At 34.9% G+C, this 19,139-nt stretch overlaps 1 protein-coding gene across 2 annotated transcripts in view; it reads right to left on the reverse strand.

Moving 5' to 3' along the window:
- The window catches only part of SLAIN2 (SLAIN motif family member 2), a 62,938-nt gene that overhangs the window by 14,581 nt on the left and 29,218 nt on the right, over nt 1–19,139 (reverse strand). For both annotated transcript variants that reach the window (XM_020990461.2, XM_020990450.2), the window contains exons 4-6: nt 11,334–11,495; nt 8,935–9,294; nt 8,492–8,629 (exon numbers count right to left, since the gene is read on the reverse strand). In XM_020990461.2, coding sequence (XP_020846120.1) covers nt 8,492–8,629; nt 8,935–9,294; nt 11,334–11,495 — 660 coding nt within the window. The remainder of the gene's footprint in view (nt 1–8,491; nt 8,630–8,934; nt 9,295–11,333; nt 11,496–19,139) is intronic.

Raw genomic sequence — 19,139 nt, forward strand, 5'->3', positions numbered from 1 at the left:
TCCTGGTTTCTAAATCAGTTTCACAATGTGCTACCTTCTAGCATATCAATAAACCATAGGTAATAAGACAGTAATATTTGGGGTATAGAATAATTTCAGCTGCTATTTAACTGTTGGAATAGTTCAGTGACTGATTTCTAAATAAACATAAGAAGCTTCTGCTCTACCACTGCAAACTGCCTCAACCAGTTACCTTCTTGGAAGGGCACATAAGGCATACAGGTACTAGCCCCTGAAACCTTCCATACAATGAACATGACTTCACAAAGCACATAGAAAAGACAACACCGTTTAGAATAATTTCTGGGACAACTTATTTGAAAGGTTCAGTTTGGGCACTTTAAATCTTTTCAAATGTAAATCAACTAACTATCATTTCTCCCATTTCACTAATTCTATAAAGGGTTCAACAACAATGCTCATTTGTACTTGAAAAGTTTCTAAGTATCCAATTTCCATCTTGTAGTTTTCCTGATACTGAGGCAAAAGCTTTTTGTGACCAGCCACTATGAAAATAGCCACCTTCACTAATCTGGTTACTAAATAATTTAAAGTGTCCTGTTCTGGGAACAGCAAGGAAGCTATTGTCACTAGATTTAAGAGCACATGTGAGTTTGCAAGGTGAAAAGGACTAGAAAGGTGAAGTAAGGAAAGACTGGTTTCGAAGGGCATTTGAACACCAAATTGAACCTTATATTTGATCCTGGAAGTGATAGGGAGCCACTGAAGTTTATTGAGCAGGGAGGTGACCTAGTTGGGCCTGAGCTTCAGGAAATTCAGTTTAGCAGCAAAATAGTGACTGGACTGGAATGGTAAGGGTTGTGTGGCAGGCAAACCCCAACAGCAGGCTATTGCAGATGTCCAGGTGTGAGGAGATGAAGGCCTGACCACGGTGATGGCAGTATCAGAGGGAAGAAGGGGGATATATTTGAAGCTATTGCAAAGGTGACACTGACAAGCTTTGGTAACAGATTGGATATAATAGTGAAGGGCTGAAGATGACAACTAGGTTGTGAGCCTAAGGGACTGAAAGGATGTCGTCTACAGGAGTAGGGAAGGTAGGGGGTGGACAGGGTTTCAGGAGAAATAGAATGAGTTTGGTTTTGGACATGTCGAGTTTAAGATATCTTAAGATACAGCTACAGCTGTGTGAAAGGCAGTTGAAACTGTGAGGCTGGAGGTCAACAGAAAGCTTGGGATAAGACAGGTAGATCTGAGAATCAGCAGCACAGAAGGTAACTAAATTCATGGGAGCTGATGAGATTACCAAGAGAAATAGTATAAAAGGATTAAAGTGCCCAGTACAGAACCCTGTGGAACACTTACGGTTAGAGAGGAGTGATCTGGATGAGGATCCAGCAAAAGAGGCTGAAGATAAGTCAGATAGAGAAGAGAACCAGGAGAGAGCAGCATCCCAAAAAACCAAGAAAGAAGAAAACACCAAGGACAAAAAGTGTGAACCACATTACTATACAGAGATAGAGGAAAATGAGAACTGAGAAAAGAGTTTAAAGTAAAGACAACCTGGGTTCAAATTCTACCTCTAGCATTACTACTTGTATGATTTAACTTCTCTGGGTCTCAGTGTCTTCATCTGTAAAATGAAGAAATGGACCAAATGACTTCTAAGGACTACTGCAAGCTCTCAGTCTAGAATTCTAGAATGCTTTACTGTGTGAGGACAGTTATTCTATTACCCCATTTTCCTCTTAATTATTAAATTCCCATTTCTTCAACTGATTTTTTTTAAGTGTCATGGTTCCAACTTGACTCACTATCCTGACATCCTTTGAGCATCTGTCTTCTAAAATGGGGTGCCCAGAACTCAGCACAATATTCCAGATATGGTCTGATTAAATCAGAGTACAGTAGAGCTTCTCGGTTCCCCCATTCAGACAACTGTGCTTCTATTCATGAAATCACAGGACTGAATTAGTTCTTTTGGTTTCCATATCATGCAGCTGACTCACTGAATTTGCAACTCACAAAAATCTCTATACATCTTTTTCATAGGAAGTACTTTCTAGCCATGTCCCATTTTGTACTTGTGTGGCTGAATTTAAATTTCCCTTTTGCCTATTCTTCTTGCCTGATATATATTTTTTGGATCCTGTTATCCAAAATAAGTTTCTGCTCCCAAATACAAATTTGTTTGGGGTTTTTTGGTTTGTTTTTTAGGCAATTGGGGTTAAGTGACTTGCCCAGGGTCACACAGCTAGTGTCAAGCATTTAGTCTCAGGCCAGATTTGAACTCAGGTCCTCCTGACTTCAGGGTTGGTGCTTTATCCATTGTGCCACCTAGCTGCCCCTCCCAAATACAAATTTGATAAGCATGATATATGTCAAATGTCCCAAAGGTTTTAGCGAAGTTTTAGTTTTAATAAGCTTTAAGAGTTTAAGAGACTTTTAGGAATACCCTATACATACAACCTCATTCAAATCTTTAATAGAACAGCTGACTCCAAGGCCACAGGTAATAATGTCATCACTTATCTACTTTCTAGACTAAGCCTGAACCCTAGTTGTTACCTACTATCCCTGTGTGACCTTAGGTAGATTGCTTAACCTCATCAGGAGATGGGATGTGACCACTGGTTCTTAAACTATGTTCTGTAGCACCTGGGGATTCAAGACCATATTAGGGTTCTTGACCACAAAGTGAAAACTATTTTCATAATAATACTAAGATGTTACCTGCCTAGTCCTGATGTCATTTCTTCCCTGAGATATAAAGTCTAACCGCTTGTACAAAGTTTCCTGTGAAACCCAGATAAAATCCTGAATTCTTCATGTTGTCAAAGGAACCTACCATTGGCTATGTAAGCCTCTGTTTTTCACTACAAAGATTTAGAGCTGATTTGTTATAAGCAATAAAAAACAAGTAAAAAAAAATCTAGAAAGAGGTCTATGTTTTTTATTTTACTTTTAAGCCTACGAGGGTAGAAGAGAAGTCATACTACATTGTTCTATATTCTGTAAGACAGAGAAGGTAAGAAATCTTGGTTGTAAGCAAAAAGTGAAGACAAACAGAAAGGAAAAGAAAGGGATTGTTTCCCGGGGACCTACCAAACCAAACCAATGACTAGGAAGCTAGAACAGGGACAGAGATGGTGTGACCTCTCCCAGTTACCATACCTTTACAGAATCTCAGAGGCTATCTAATCCTACCCATATACAAACTGTAATTATGACTTACCCAACAAAAAATCATTCAGCCATTACTTAAAAGCATCCATCAAGGAGGAACCCACTACAGTTCATTCCACTTGAGCACATCAAGAAGGAAACTGTCTCTTTACAACTTCTACCCAATGTTTTACTCATTTGCTTGACACCCATGCCAAATAAATCTACTCTCTTCCATAACACAGTATTTCAAGAGAATTAGATCCATGTCCCTTCTAAGTCTAGTAGTTTCCCAAGATAAAATCTCTAGCTCCTTAAAATGTTCTCCATATAGCATGATCGTTAAGATCTTCATAATCCTGCTTTCCTTCATCTATTTGCTTCCCAGCTTTATCAATGTCCCTAATAAAATGTAGTGCTTAATACCTCAGACATCTTACCAGGGCAAAGTACAGTGGACTTATCACCCTCACCCCAGTCCCGGAAACCCTCTTTTATTAAATGCAGCCAAAGATCAAATCAGCTTTCAAGTCTGCCACATCTGTTGATGGACCCTTAGATCCTTTTTCAACCAAACTGTGTAACAAAACTTCTCCATCTTGTACTGAGGTTCACAAAAATCAATTCTGTAAGTGTGCACATATATAAAATGTTCATCCTATCGGACTGAGCCCAATGTTCCAGCTATCCAGTGTACTAGCTATTCCTCCTAGCTTTGTCATCTGTAAATATAAGCATACCACTTTGAAAAGTATAGCAAACTTTACTGAATACGTCACTAAAACCTAGATAGGCTGTTTTGTCTGCAGTATGCCCAAGTCTACTTGTCTTGAAACCCCATCAAAAGAGGAAATTAGTTTAGTCTGGCATGACCTGTTCTTTCTGGAATTATGTTAACTCTTTATGATTAGTACTATCTCCTTGATACATAGAGCTGTCTTTACTCCTAGTACCTCTTCACACTCCTATTCAAAGCTCTAGTTTATATAGCATAAACTGAAGAAAATCTCAGTCTTTTCTGGGATCTATGTCCAAGTTATAAATTCTTTTCAATCAAAACAGTTCAAAGGTAAATCAAGTTCAATAATAGTTTCTTTTGCACCTACCTGCGCCTATGATCTTGCTGATTATTGAGAAATAAAAATAACCCACATATTATAACTATATTATAAACTTTTGCTTACGTAGAATTTTGTTTAAATGAAAGAGAAATCTCCAATGTTTTTAATGAGTTTTTGCAGTATAAAAATAATTTGTTAATTACATTATTTTAGGTTTTCGTGAAAGCCCATCCATTATCCCTCCACAAAGAAACATCACATGGTTAGCCACCAGCTAATGTCTTTTGACCACAGAAACTCACCAACCTATCCACACTGATAAAATACATATTTTCAAGTACAGTTTTTTTTAAAATTAGGGCTTAGAAGATAGAGTTGTTGAGTCATTTTGGTCTCAGAACACTATATGTGATTCACCTAAGTGGGCCCAGCAGAACCTAAGGGGTAAACATAAAAGATAACAGGGAAATCTCTGATCAGATTGGGTTCCACAATGGAGTCTCCCGTCCCAACATCTTCCGTGCTACAGACTCTGAAAACTCACGTTTCTCTATTTTATGGAACATAGTCTATGCTGTGAGGAAAGGAGAGTTACAAAATAAATAATGAAGTACTACGCTCATAATTTTTTAAAACTCAGATACAATATTTCACTAAATAATTCATTTATGGTTTGATAGTTTGGCCTCATGATATAAATCCAATACAAAATCTACCACACAGGGTGTATGTCAGGACATCTAGCCATGTAGGACAGGGAATTTTACAAATGAACTTGCCCTCATCATTTTGCCTTTTTTTTCCCTTTGCTTTCCTACTACAAAATTCCTACATATTTTCTGAAAGTGAACTTTCTGTAGCTCATTACTAGTAAGGATTTTTCATTCAAATCTGGCCACAGTGGCCAGCCTTTTCCCCTTTTTTGTGTGGAAAAGTATAGCCTATTTCTCATAATAGAACTGGTTTAATAAGGAGTTCCAATGTTCTTAGCTATATTACTTATGAAGCAAGATACTGATTTACTACCCTACTCAAAGACACCTTCCTTGAATTGGAAGAATTATGGAAAATTATACATATACATATACCACACCTTATAGCAATATCCATGTTCCTCTAACCTATTTTGCTTTCTAAAAGCTATTTACTTTTTCCAGTTGTACTTTCAAAATATTACAAAATGCCTTAAAAAATTAAACATTAGAGCTTTTGTTCCACTCAGATTTTAATGCCAACATCCACAATATTGCAGCCACAGCAAATTGAGCATATAAAATTAGTGGAATGGCATAGCAATACCATAGCATAGAAACAAGGCAAAGAAGTGGTTCCTTAGATAGAAATGACAGCATCTTTGCAAAATCAGGCTCATGCAGCCCAGAAGAGCGAAAGCTTTACCACTTAAAAGCCAAAAGTAAAAATAAAGGAAAACAAAAGCAGCATCTATTATGCTAGCGATTATAGCAATTTATGCAAAAAAAATTAACATTTGATCAAATAATTTGAATCAGCAGCAAACCTAATGAATGCAATAACATTTAAGTCATATAACATCAAAACAGGAAGATTCATATCCAACAGTACAGTGATAATAAAATTATACTAAGACAATATTTATTTATGGAAAATATAGACACGACAAAAATCTGAAATCCTGGGCAGAAAAACTCATTTTTCTCTAACATCAATGTGCTAACTTAAACAAGGAACAATATGAATACTTTAACCAAGTTAAAATTTTATAAAGCATCAATTACTTTTCTAATTAACAAGTAAGTTTACCTCTAGCACTTTCCCCCAATTTCATTTCTTAGTAAAAAATACAGTAGTTTAGTTTGTTTCTATTTTAGCATAAAGCTGCACAATGTACCCAAAGAAAAAATCAACTAGGTCCTACTGAAAACAGAAACAATGAACAGGCCAGTCCAGTTCCCTCCCCTCTACCTCTATAAAAATGTGAAAGTGTAATTTTTAAATAAAAACTAAAGCAAATAATGTTTTTCCCTAACATTGGAATCCTGTCCCTTGTATTTTTTCTAATAAAGTCTTTTACATACATCTAGATAGATAATAAGAAATTATGGTAACGTAGATAATATTGCAACCATACATAGGGCCAAACAACTTGTTAAGTAAAAGATTTGGCCAGTATTTAGTATCATAATATAATGAAGGGTCAATGCTCCAGAAATTTTAAAACGTATGAATCTCTAAACAATGCACTTTTTTGTCCTGGCTATCCATTTTTAGAAAATGTAAAAATCACCAGGATGATGAAAAAAAAAATCACTCAAGAGGCCAAAATCAGAAAATACTGAAAAAAATGTCACTTATTCAGAAAAGTGGTCCATTTAAGGTCAGTATTCAGTCCCTGATGATAGCCTCTTATCTGTCCCAACAGCAGCACTAAAACATTTTAAAATTAACGCCGTTTTTAATGGAGTGTGAACTCCCAGATAAATGTACAAAGTTCCAGATGTGTGTGTGTATAATTCAAATAGTTAAAATTCCTTCAAAAAACAAAATCACTTATGAAGTATCCTGATTTTGATTTGAGTTTAGCATATGTCTTACATACAACAGTTATTCAATAGATATTTATTGAATAAAGGAATGGAGAGCATCATTGTGATTGCTTAAGGCATAGCTAATCAAGAGTTGGCTGTAACATAGGTAATCTTTACTACTCTTTTGTATTACTCAGTTTTCTTTCCTGTTCAATAATGAATAAGGATACATGCTCAGTAATAAATTAGGTTTTAACAAACCTTTCAAAAAATACACAAATTATGAGGCATAACTTTGAAGTTTTTAGATTACAAAACATTTGAAGTACCCTTTTCTGTACCAGAAAAGTACCCTTTTTTGTTGTACCAGATACTTTACAAATACATACATGCAAATCCTCATCCTTCTCTATTTAAAAACTTACATTAGCACATCCTTTTTTTCTGTCCAAATTATTTTTTCAATACTGTAATATCAATATTTATTACATGGTTTGCATTATCATGCAAAAGAATAGAGCACTAATTTGGTACCCAGTTTGTTATATTTCAGAGATTTAACTGAGAGAGTGAATTCAATAGAAATATTTGAATTATTTTCTCTGAACTTAGGTGTTTAAAAAAATATTAAAATGATTTATGTCAAGCCTATTGCTTGACTAGTAAGGAATCTCAGACTAGTAAGGAACCACAAATGCCACAGATGAATCTACCCTACAATACACCTGACAAAGTAGTCATTAAGTCTACACATTGAGTTCTGGTTAGAGGAAATCCTATTAAGTCTGGAAATGGTCTATTCCACTTTTATTAGGTATCAAGGTACCAAAACCTAACACAGAAATCATTTGTATATACAATTCTCTTCCTTCAATGATTACAAAATCCATGCCCTTATTTTGCAGTCCAAATTTACTATCAACATCTTTTCCAAACCAAAAACAAGAATTTTGGTCTTTTCCTAAAGAATGACAGTAAAACTTGAGAATGAAAATAACTTAAAAAGCAGAAAATCAAGCTGCAGTATCAAAGCATGGACTTACAGTACATTGAAACTCTTTGAAAACTAGGTATTAGAAGAAGAAATAAAAGGAATAAGGAACAGTGACTTTTGACAACTAGTAGGTCAGAGTCTCAATAAAATAAAAAGGTTTTTTAACATGATGATTTGAGGTACCTTTCTGGTCCTAAGATTCTATAACTGACTCCATGATTCATTAAAATGTGACAAATAATCAAAATAAAGGATCAAGAAATAATGAAACTGAAAAATGCCTGCAAGGCTAAAATTAGGCAAGAGTGTGCTAGATTTTAAACTACATTATTTACTTTGTTTTTTTCCAGAAAGACAAAACCATGAATTTTCATATTAGAATGGTAGAATTGTGCATTTTGATTACAAAACATTATAAAAATAAATGATAGCCATAAAAAAACACTTTTAGAAATCCTCAACTGGAAGATTACTAATGAAATTAAAGATCTTTACCCATAGAACTATTTTCTGTAATGTGATTTTTGACTCCTTAACGGAAGATCCCCTTCCACTCATTAGCAAGAAGTTATATTTGCTCTTTTCCAGTCAAAATGCCTTTTAAAGGTTCTTCTAAGCAAACTATAAAATTTAAATATATTAAATAACATTATTCTCTTTAGCACTCATAAGTAAAAATGCTGAATCAAATCTTTTCTAGTTTAAGACCTTTTTTCAAAAAGTTAACATAAACCAATTAGTATACATAATTTTCATTTTAATTTTCTGATAACTAATTATTTTTCTAGAGCTGTCATACTTACTGGCTGATGCTTGAGACTGAATTCGAGGTATTCCTCCATTTGGCACTTGAAAATTTGAGTCACTTCTGCTGCTTTTCACAGAGTCAACTTGAGTATTAGAGGTCCGGGACAGGTTTGGAAGACTACGTCTTAGTTTTTCTGCGTCAACAAATTAAAAATGAAAATATTCTCTCTGCTGCAGAAAGAATTAAAATATTGACATACTTGAAAATTCATGCTCTTTAAACTTAGAATGCATATAATAGGGGAACTCTGTAGTAAAGGAAATATTTCTTTAATTTTAAATGGTTTTAATTTAACTCTAGTTTTACCGCATTTCCCCTAAATGCAAAAAAAAAGGCATAACACTTGTGTTAAAATACTTTCAAAAGCTTCATTCTTTTTTAATACTAATATAGCAAAAAACATTCTAAAAGTATTATTTAAGGAAATTTATGCTTTACCTTCATTTTTAACATTGTTTGTTTGTAAATCTGAAGGGTGACCTTGAAGAGATAGACGAGGTTGTTGTAAGCGGCTTATCATAGGTTGCGGGGACACTCTACTGTATTCCATCCCCCGAGCAGGAGATCGTGAACGAGGAGAATTTCTGGGTGATTGTTTGGGTGAAGGCCGTGGTGAGTTGCGTGGTGATGGGGAAAACCTGTTAACAGCAGGGTATACTGCATGATGCATATTGTCATCTTCATCATCTAAACTTTGAGCATCAAGTTCCTGATCACTAAATGTACCCCGTCTTGTAGAATTACAAGATGAACCAGAACTGCGCCGAGATGTAGTGGCTGCATATTCTTGCCGGAGACCTGGCAACAATAAAAATGTTATTTTCTACTTAATTTATAACAGAATAAATGCCTAACATAACTACCCACAAGAATAAACACCCAACCTAAATGCCCACATTGAATATCTTTCTAAAAATTAAAGATTCATTTTCTAAGGTAGAATCATAAATTAAACCCCTTACTCCAAAAGGCAGTAGTCTCACAATTTGGAATAATAACACATCAAAAGAATATTGATGGAAAATTCCTATGTTATGTTGTGCAAGGAGAAACTCAAGGAACAAACACTCCACTTCAACACTTGAGCTTTTTCCCTATAAGATATATGTCAAAATTTTTCCTCCCCACACCTTAAAGAAGTAAAGGTATATTTAAAACATTGGGTAGATTCCCAATGGAGGATTTATGGAAGACCATGGATAAGAATCCTTCCAAATGAAAAGGCAAAAATGGATTATGATATGCACTAGGGCAGAGGAACTTTACATGGATTGAATCAAGGATGCATAGAAACATGCTCACAGACTCTTTCTGAACAGTAGTTAAGTCTGTAAGTCATATCCATAGTGAACCTTGAGGAAACTACTTTTTTTAATTATGGTAAAAGTTTGATAAATATATTTTGCTTTGATTTAATTTTTTGCTTATATTTAATATTTTGCTTATATTTGGCCTGTCTATAACTCATTTCCCATTTCTCTCTCATATTTAGTAATAAATTAAGTTTCTGAATTCATTAGCAATCAGTAAATAAAAAGAACCTAGGAAAGAAATAATACTGAAATTATGGCTCTTAAGCTGAATTTAGATTTTTCACATGTAACCTGTGAAACTTCAAGACAATACTGTATTACACTACATTGAACATGGCACAACTGTCATTAAGTTGAATGACAACTGCAAACCTGGTTTTGGTCTATTAATAAATATCATGATATGGTATTGTTTAAAAAAAAAACCAACTAGATCAAGAGACATTTTCTAGGCCTAGCACTGTTAATACCTAGGTGGCCTTGGATCAAGTCACTCATTATCTCTATCCTGTTTCTCATCTGTGAAATCAGTAAGAATAGGTAAGTTTTAAGATCTTTTCCAGTTTTGTTTCTATGAGGATTGCAGAGAAAAGAAAATGAGAAAATAAACCATTCCTTTCAAAGTTGTACTACCTATATATTCCTTTGTTCCTTATCCTCCAAGCATTACTAGATTTGCATTTATGGTTGTGATAGATGGTTCAGGAAGAGTTGTTTTGTTTTTGTCAGGCTTTTTAATGCCATTTGAGACAGGGAAGACCAATTGAAGGATAATTGCTGCTTCTTGGTTGTTTTAAGTACTGTGAATCTCTCTCTACTTCTGGTACCTTACATGAATTTGGAATGCAGACAAAATCTAGGTTCATAAAAAATAAAATGGATGAATCCACCCTAAAGTGAAAATCTATAATAGCTAGCATTTATATAGTACCTAAAGGTTTCCAAAACACTCTACATATTATTTCATTTATCCTTACAACAACTTTGTGAGGTAATTATTTTTATTATTTCCATTTTACAGATGAGAAAAATAAGTCAGATTTAGCGATTTGCATAATATCAAACAGCCAATAAATGTGTCTGAGACTGGTCTTCTATCTCTTAACCACTTCTGCCCATGTTACCTCTTAGTTCTTTTATTTTTGTTGACTAGTAAGAAATGTAATAGCTCAACTAGTAATGAACTTCCTATAATCTGAAGAAAACCTAAGGTAAGCCATGTTAAATTTCACTGAAGATTAACATATAGTATATGGCTTCATAAAAACTAGAACAATATAGTCTCCTCTTGTCTCCCTTATAACACCCTACCCCACCCCTCACTCCAGAAGCATGTATCCTAAAAACAGCCCAAAATGCCATGTGTAAATGTTTGCTAAAAAGTTTGTGAAAGTCAGTTTTAAAACTCTCCTCTAAATGTTATTTCTCATGGTGCTTTTATCTATATTTAACACTCCCTAGAAAATTATGTGATACTTAAAAAAACAAAAACAAACCTTAAACTTTCAAAAAGGAAATACTTACTTTCTTCTTGCATCCGAGCTAGAATCTGCACATCTGTTACATCATTTAGCTTATAATTCGATCCAATTGAGTCTTCATCCAATTCTGAAGCACTTAGCTCACTATCTACAGAAGACTGAGGACTGAGTGGAGGATTTTTATCTGTAGAACATTTAAAATTACCTAAAAACAATTTTAAAAATTAAAGTTAAAAAATTAAAGTTTTGTGAAACAAAAATAAAAAAACACACTATTAATTTCGCACTGGATCTATCTTTGATTCAGTTTTATTCTGTTGATACGGAAAGTTATTTTTTGTCTCACATTTTAAAACCTTTCAAGTTGACTTTATTAAAGCAAAACAGAGGTAAATAAATACCTTTTATACAAAAAAAAACAACGATCTTGTTATTTCACAATTAGACTGTCAGCCTTATCACATAACCACCAGAATAAGACAATCTTGTTTCCTTGTATGTGTATGTATACACACACACACACACACACACACACACACACACACACACACACACACACACACAGAGTATCTTCCTTTTAAAAAAATTAGAAAGGGCAACTAGGTGGTACAGTGGATAGAGCTTGGGCCTTGGAGTCAGAAGGACCTGAGTTCAAATCCAGCCTCAGACACCTGACACTTACTAGTTGTGTGACCCTGGGCAAATCACTTAACCCCAATTGCCTCTCCAAAGTGAGAAAAAAAATTAGAAGTAATTATTACCAATTCCTAATAAGTAAGCACTTCATTTTAAATTAAGTTGTCTTTTTTTCAGTTTTCCTCAGCACCTCTCCCCCTACCTCTCCCAGAGAATCATACCATATAACAAACAGTATTTTTAAGAGCCGAAAAAAGAAAAGAAAAAGAGGGGAAAAAAATCAGCACAACTAATCAATATATTGGAAAGGTCTGAAAACATGTGCAGTGTGATGTGTAACACCTGTGGAACTCCTTCCACAAAGGGGCTAGTTTCACATCTCTTCATTTACTTCTGATTTTTGTGTGTTATGTATGTATATGGCTGTCCTTTCCATTTACATTGCTGTAGTCACTGTTGTAATACTGTTTTCTTGGCTCTGTCATGTAGATCTTCCCAAGCTTCTCTGTACTTATCACATTACATTCTTGTGCCACAGCATGTTTAGCTGCTCCCCAATCACAGGTATCTAATCTGTTTCCAATTCTTTGCTATCACAAAAAGTGCTGCTATACACCTTTTTTGTGGTGGTTTAAAAAATGGGAAATTGAGGGGATGCCCATCAATTGGGGAATGGCTGAACAACTTGTAGTATATGAATATAGTGGAATACTGTTGTTCTATAAGAAATGAAGAGCAAAAACCTGGACTTACATGAACAGATACAAATGAGCGGAACCAGGAGAACATTGTATGGTGACAATCAACTATGAATGACTTAGCTCTTCTTAGCAATACAATGATCCAAGACAATTCCAAAAGGCCCATGATGGAAAATGCTAGGGATGATAGCTCTTTCCCAAGAAATAATTTTATTGACAAGGAATCATGGCTTCTCCAGATATAAACTCATTTATCTGGTAATGCTGAAGACGATCATGATTGCCCTGATAGTATAGCACATGCCTACACATCTGAGCCACCAGGAAGACAGTAAGGTCAAACTAAGAATAGCTACTATAATATTAATACGAATACTAGGATTAAAATGAGATTCTCAACAGGAGATGAGCTGAAAGATGTAAGAACTCTTAGCTTTGTAATGACCAATGTTGACTGTAAGACAGCATGGTCTAGTATAAAGACAGTTGGAGCTGGAATCAAAGGCCATAGGTTCAAATTGCATGTTTATCACTTAGTACCTCTATGACACTGGACAAGTCACATCTCTGTACTTCCTTCTCCTTATCTATAAAATAAGGATTTGTTCTAAAGAGTTCTAAGGCCCCTTCTAGTTCTAAATAAGAGGTCTTGTTATCCTATGACTGATGTTCACTCCTTTTTGCAGAGAGGCAGACTATAAATGTAGAATAAGTCAAACTGTCAGCCATTCAGCTCAATTCAACAAAAATTTACTCAGTGGTTACGATGTGCCGGGTATTCTGCTACACACTGTAAATACAAAGACCAAAATAAGCCAGTTCCTGCTCAATAAACTTACATTTTTATCACATACAAAATAATTTCCTGGTAGAAGAGTCCTAACAACTAGGAGAAACATGGCTATGTTGGTTTGTTTTACTTTGCTTATGCTTCTTTGTTACAAGCTAGGGCTCTATTTAAGGGAAAGGGAAACTGTCACTGTGAAGGAACAGCAATGTTTTAAAAGCACTTATAAAAAACTATATTCAAGTAAAGAAGAAATAAGACCAAGGCAGATGAACAGGATGATGATAAATGATGAAAGATAAAGATCTTTGGAATGGAAAGGAGAGGACAAAAATGGCTTAGAAGGGGGCTGATAACCAGATAAGAAAAGAGGTATTAAGATAGCACCTGCTCTTGATGGTATCAAATCACCTGGTCTATAAAAACTACATCCTAGGGTACTCAAAAAACTAGATGTGATGACTGAACCACAGTCAGTGATCTCTAAAAGATAACGGAGACTGGGAAAGGTACTGTCAAGTTGAACACTGGCAAATGTTGCCTTATTTTCAAAAAAAGGAAGAGAAAAAGAGTCTGTTCAATATAAGCTGGTGAGGGCTAAACTTCTGTTTCTGGCACATCCTAAAATGTATTTATTATTAAAGTGATAATTCATGAACATACAAAAAAGGAAGAAATGACTGCAACATATGACTTCACCAAATCATGAGGACTCCAGAAAAACAGGAATCATTATCATCAAAACTGATTTCGTTCCACCATTGTGGAAAGCAATTTGGAATTACACTTCTTAGACTGTAACCGGAAATAAAGTTAGTGCCCATCAAATGGGGGAAAGCTAAACAATGTAATAGGGACAGGCTAAACATGGTACATGAATTTAATGAAATATTACTGTACTATAAGATATGACCAAAGGTATAGATAGATTCAGGCAAAACTGTGAAGATATATGAACTGATACAGAGTGAAGGAGCAGACAGAGGGGATCTATTACAATGACTATAGCATTATAAAGAAAAACAATGAAAGACTTAAGAACTCTCTAACCAATGCAATAACCATTCACCACTTCAGAATACTGATGATGAACCATGCTTTCCCACCTCTCAGCAGAAAAGAGATGGACTGGGAGTTCAGAATTAGAAATATTTTCAGACACAATCAATGTGAACTGTTACAAAGGAAGGTTTTTCTTTTGAGAAGAAGGAATTGTGGGGGGGGGAGTAGTGAAAGTAGTAAAACATCTGAAAAACATACATAAGAGCAGAAGGAAGTTCAAAAGAGAGACACATGTAAGTAGGGCAATGTTGATAGAATTCAATAAATCTTGAATTCCAGAACTGGAGAAACTGATGGACCTAATATATGGAAAGCGGAAAAGGGAAAGAGATCTAGGGGAATTAGGGCAAAGAAGGGAAATGAAAATGTCTTTCCCAAGGTGGTTATAAAAAAAGACATCTGGGGCAGGGCTAAAAGATTTCTAAATACATGTCATTTTAATGATTACTATATAACACGTTAATCCTTTCATTTTCTAAAAAACTACTTTTCACAAACATCCTAGAGCTCTAAAAAATTCCCCTTAGTTCATTTAGGGATGAAGGAAGGAAAAAGAGTTCCATAGAGTCAGAAAGTTATTTATTCAGCACTTCCAGTTTTTAGAAAGGGTTTCTCTTTATAAGTGGTCACTAAATTTTTTAATCACAAACTCCTATCAATAAAAACAAAACAAACCTCAATGTTTGTTATTATTAGACTGTGAGCTACCATGAGAAACTGTGTTTTGTCTCTCTTTGCATTCCTAGGACTTAGCACAATGCCTAGCACCTACTAAGCAAAAAACAGAAATCAGAAAGGTCTAATATTAAAACCAAAAATTCTTAAAATAACAAGGATTCAAAAAACCCTTTTACTCTTACTAAAAATATTGTGCATTAGTAAAAACAATGTGATTAAAATATTTTTTTAAAAAAACTTTTATTAAAAGGCATTCTGAGGCAAGGTGAGAAGGGAATGCACTCCAAGAACAGGAAGAAATTAGGAGTTTAAGTGTCATGAGTGAGGAATTCCTCAGAATTAGTTTCCATTGACCACTAGATGGATTGTTACTAAAACTCCAGGTTTTTTTCATAATCTCCCTTGACTTCTGTAAGAAAAGAAGCTATGTCCATGAAGAAGTTTCTCAATACCTTCATTTCTCTCTTCAAGCCTCCTACACTTCCATCCCCTCTCTCTCTGCTAAGGACTTTCACATCTTACTTTACTAAGAAAAACTAAAGACATTCATTATGAGCTTCCTTTTTTTCCAAAAATACCTGACTCTCTCCTCCTTTCTCCCAGTATCTGACAATGAAGTGGTTTTTCTTAAGGCCAACTCCTCTACATGTGCTCTTGATCCCAAATTCTACCACATCTTCTTCCAGCAGATTACATAACCCCAATCATCCTCTCTCCATATATCCACTTACCTTTGTTACTGCCTTCAAACATGCCCAAGTCTCCCTTATCCTTAAAAATAGCCTTCTTTAGACCATACTATTCCCTCAAGCTATAGGGCTGTATCTTCTTCTTTCCCTGTCCATACTAGCTCCCTCTACTTCCTCTTCTCTCATTCCTCAACTCTGCAATGTGGCTTTTGACCTTGTCATGCAGGATGAAACTGTTCTCTCCCAAGTTACCAAGTATCTCCTAATTGCCAAAAAATAAACTATGGGATGAGAAAGAAAGATGCACTGGTAGAAGGGGGAGCAAAGTAGAATGTGGTAAATTCTCTCACATAAGAGGCACTAATGAGCAATTACAGTGGAAGGGAAAAGTTGGGGGGAAAGGGGGTAACAGGCAATGGTTGAGCCTTACTCTCAGAATTGGCTCCAAGAGGGAGTAACATACACACTTAAGTATAAAAATCTATCTTACCCTATAGGGAATTAATGGAAAAAAAAAGTGAAGGAAGGTGGCCTAGCCTTACCAGATCTCAAACTGTATAAAGTCATAATCATCCAAAGAATATGGTACTGGCTAAGAAACAAAATGGTGAGTCAGTGGAATAGATTAGGTACCAATAGTAAACTACCATAGCAATCTAGTGCTTGATAAACCCAAAGAGCCAAGCTTTTGCAACAAGAACTCACTATTTGACAAAAACTGCTGGGTAAACTGGAAAACAGTGTGGCAAAAACTAAATATAGACCAACATTTCACACAGTATACCAGAGAAGGTAAAAATAGGTATGTGATTTAGACATAAAGGGTGATACCATGGGCAAATTAGGGGAGCATGGAATAGTCTGCCTGTCAGATCTGTAGATAAGGGAAGAATTTACAATCAAACAAGAGAGAACATTAAGAGATGTAAAATGGATAATTTTGATTATATTAATTTAAAATTTTTTTTCATGAACAAAACCAGTGGAACCAAGATTAGAAGAAAAGCACAAAGCTAGGAAAAAATGTTTTACCACAAGTGTTTTTGATAAAGGCCTCATTTTTCAAATATATAGAGAAGTGAGTCAAATTTATAAACCAGTCATTTCCCAATTGATAAGTGGTCAAAGGATATGAACGGGCAGTTTTCAGAAGAATAAATCAAAGCTATCTATCTAGTTATATGAAAAAATGCTCCAAATCACTGTTGATTAGAGAAATGCAAATTAAAACAACTCTAAGTACCACCTCACACCTATCAGATTGGCTAATACAACAGAAATGGAAAAACATAAATGCTGGAGGTAAGGTAGAAAAACTGTTACACTAATGCACTGTTAGTGGAGTTGTAAACCGATCCAACCATTCTGGACAGCAATTTGGAACAATACCCAAAGGGCTATTTAACCGTAACTATCCCTTTGATCCAGCAATGCCACCATTAGGTCTGTATCCCAAAGAGATTTTTTTATAAAAGGGTAAAAGGACCCATTTGTACAAAAATATTTATAGCAGCTTTTTGTAGTTGCAGAGAATTGGAAATTAAGGGAATATATATAAATATATATGTAATATATACATATACACACACATGTATATATATGTATACATACATATAAAGATTTTTTTTTAAAAGAGAAAAGGACCTGTATGTTCAAAAATATAGCAGCTCTTTTTGTGGTGGCAAAGAATTGGAAATTGAAGGGATATCCATTAATTGGGGTATAGCTGGACAAGGTGTGGTATATGATTGTGATGGAATGCTATTGTGCTATAAGAAATAACAAGAAAGATGGTTTCAGAAAAAACTGGAAAGACTTACATAAACTGATGCGAAGTGAAAGGAGCAGAACCAGAAAGACATTATATACAGTAACAGCAACATTGTATGATAATCAAGTTAGCTATTCTCAGAAACAAAATGATCCAAGACAATTCCAAAGGACTCATGTTGAAAAATGCTATCCATCTCAAGAGAAAGAACTGATGGAGTCTGAATGCAGATCAAAGCATAATTTTTCCCACTTTTTTTTTTTGGGAGGGGGGTGCCTGTGTTTTCTTTTAGAACACAACTAATATGGAAATTTGTTTTGCATGACTGCACATGTATAACCTATACATGTAATTGGGGAAAAAAAATTTTTAAAAGGGAGAAAGCTATCCATAGTCATATAAAAAAAAGTTCTAAATCACTATCGATTAAAGAAAGGTAAATTAAAACAACTCTGAGGTAGTACCTCACACCTATCAGAAATGGATGCAGGAAAATAGGCACTTTAATGACTGATGGTCCAACCACTCTGGAGAACAATCTGGAACTATACTCAAAGGGTGATAAAACTGCATATCTTTGATCCAGCAATAATACCACTACTACACCTATACTCCAAAGAGATTTTTTTAAAAGGGGGGGGGGGGGAACGACACCTACATGTACAAAACTATTTACAGCAGCTCTTTTTGTTGTGGCAAAAAAAACTGGAAATTGAGGGGATGCTCATCAGTTAGGGAATGGCTGAACAAGTTGTGGCATATGATTGTGATGGAGTACAATTGTTCCATAAGAAGTGAAGGGGGATGTGGTTTCAGAAAAACATGACAAGACTTACATGAACTGATGCAAAGTGAAACAAAAGCGATCGGAAGAGCACCGTACACAGTAGCAGCAGTGTTGTAAATGATGATCAAGTACTACAGAATTGATTACTTTGATCAGTACAATGATCCAAGACAATTCCAAAGGACTCATGATACAAAAAAAAAAAAGCTATCCACCTTCAGAGAGAGAATCAATGAGTGAAAACTGAAGTATAATTTCCTCATTTCATTTTGTTTGTTTTATGACAAGGCTAATATGGAAATATGTTTTGCATGATTTCACATGTATAGTTGAGATAACTGCCTTCTCAATGGGTGGGGGACAGGTTGGAGAGAGGGAGAGAATCTGTAACTCTTTGAAAAGGTTAAAAATTTTAAAAGCTTTTAAAAAAAAAGAACAAAGAAAACTAGTAGTCTTGACTTTAGGTGCTTCAAATTTCAATAGAAAGATGAAAAAAACAGTTAAATAACTCTAAGGCTGGACTATTATCTGTATCATTACTGATAAGGAAAGACATGATTCACCCAAGCTGACAAAAAGTTAATCACAAAAAGCATTAATTCAGGTGAGGAGTCGTCATGCCAGGTCATCAGGTAAAGGAAAATGAACTAGGAACGCATCATAAGTATTAAGTAAAATAATGTCAAATGTACATATGACATACACCAAGGAATCTCGGGAAAGAGTTTGTTATCTGGG

The sequence above is a fragment of the Phascolarctos cinereus genome, unplaced genomic scaffold (genome assembly GCF_003287225.1).
Source record: "Phascolarctos cinereus isolate Bilbo 61053 unplaced genomic scaffold, phaCin_HiC Scaffold_9;HRSCAF=440, whole genome shotgun sequence".
NCBI lineage: Eukaryota > Metazoa > Chordata > Mammalia > Diprotodontia > Phascolarctidae > Phascolarctos > Phascolarctos cinereus.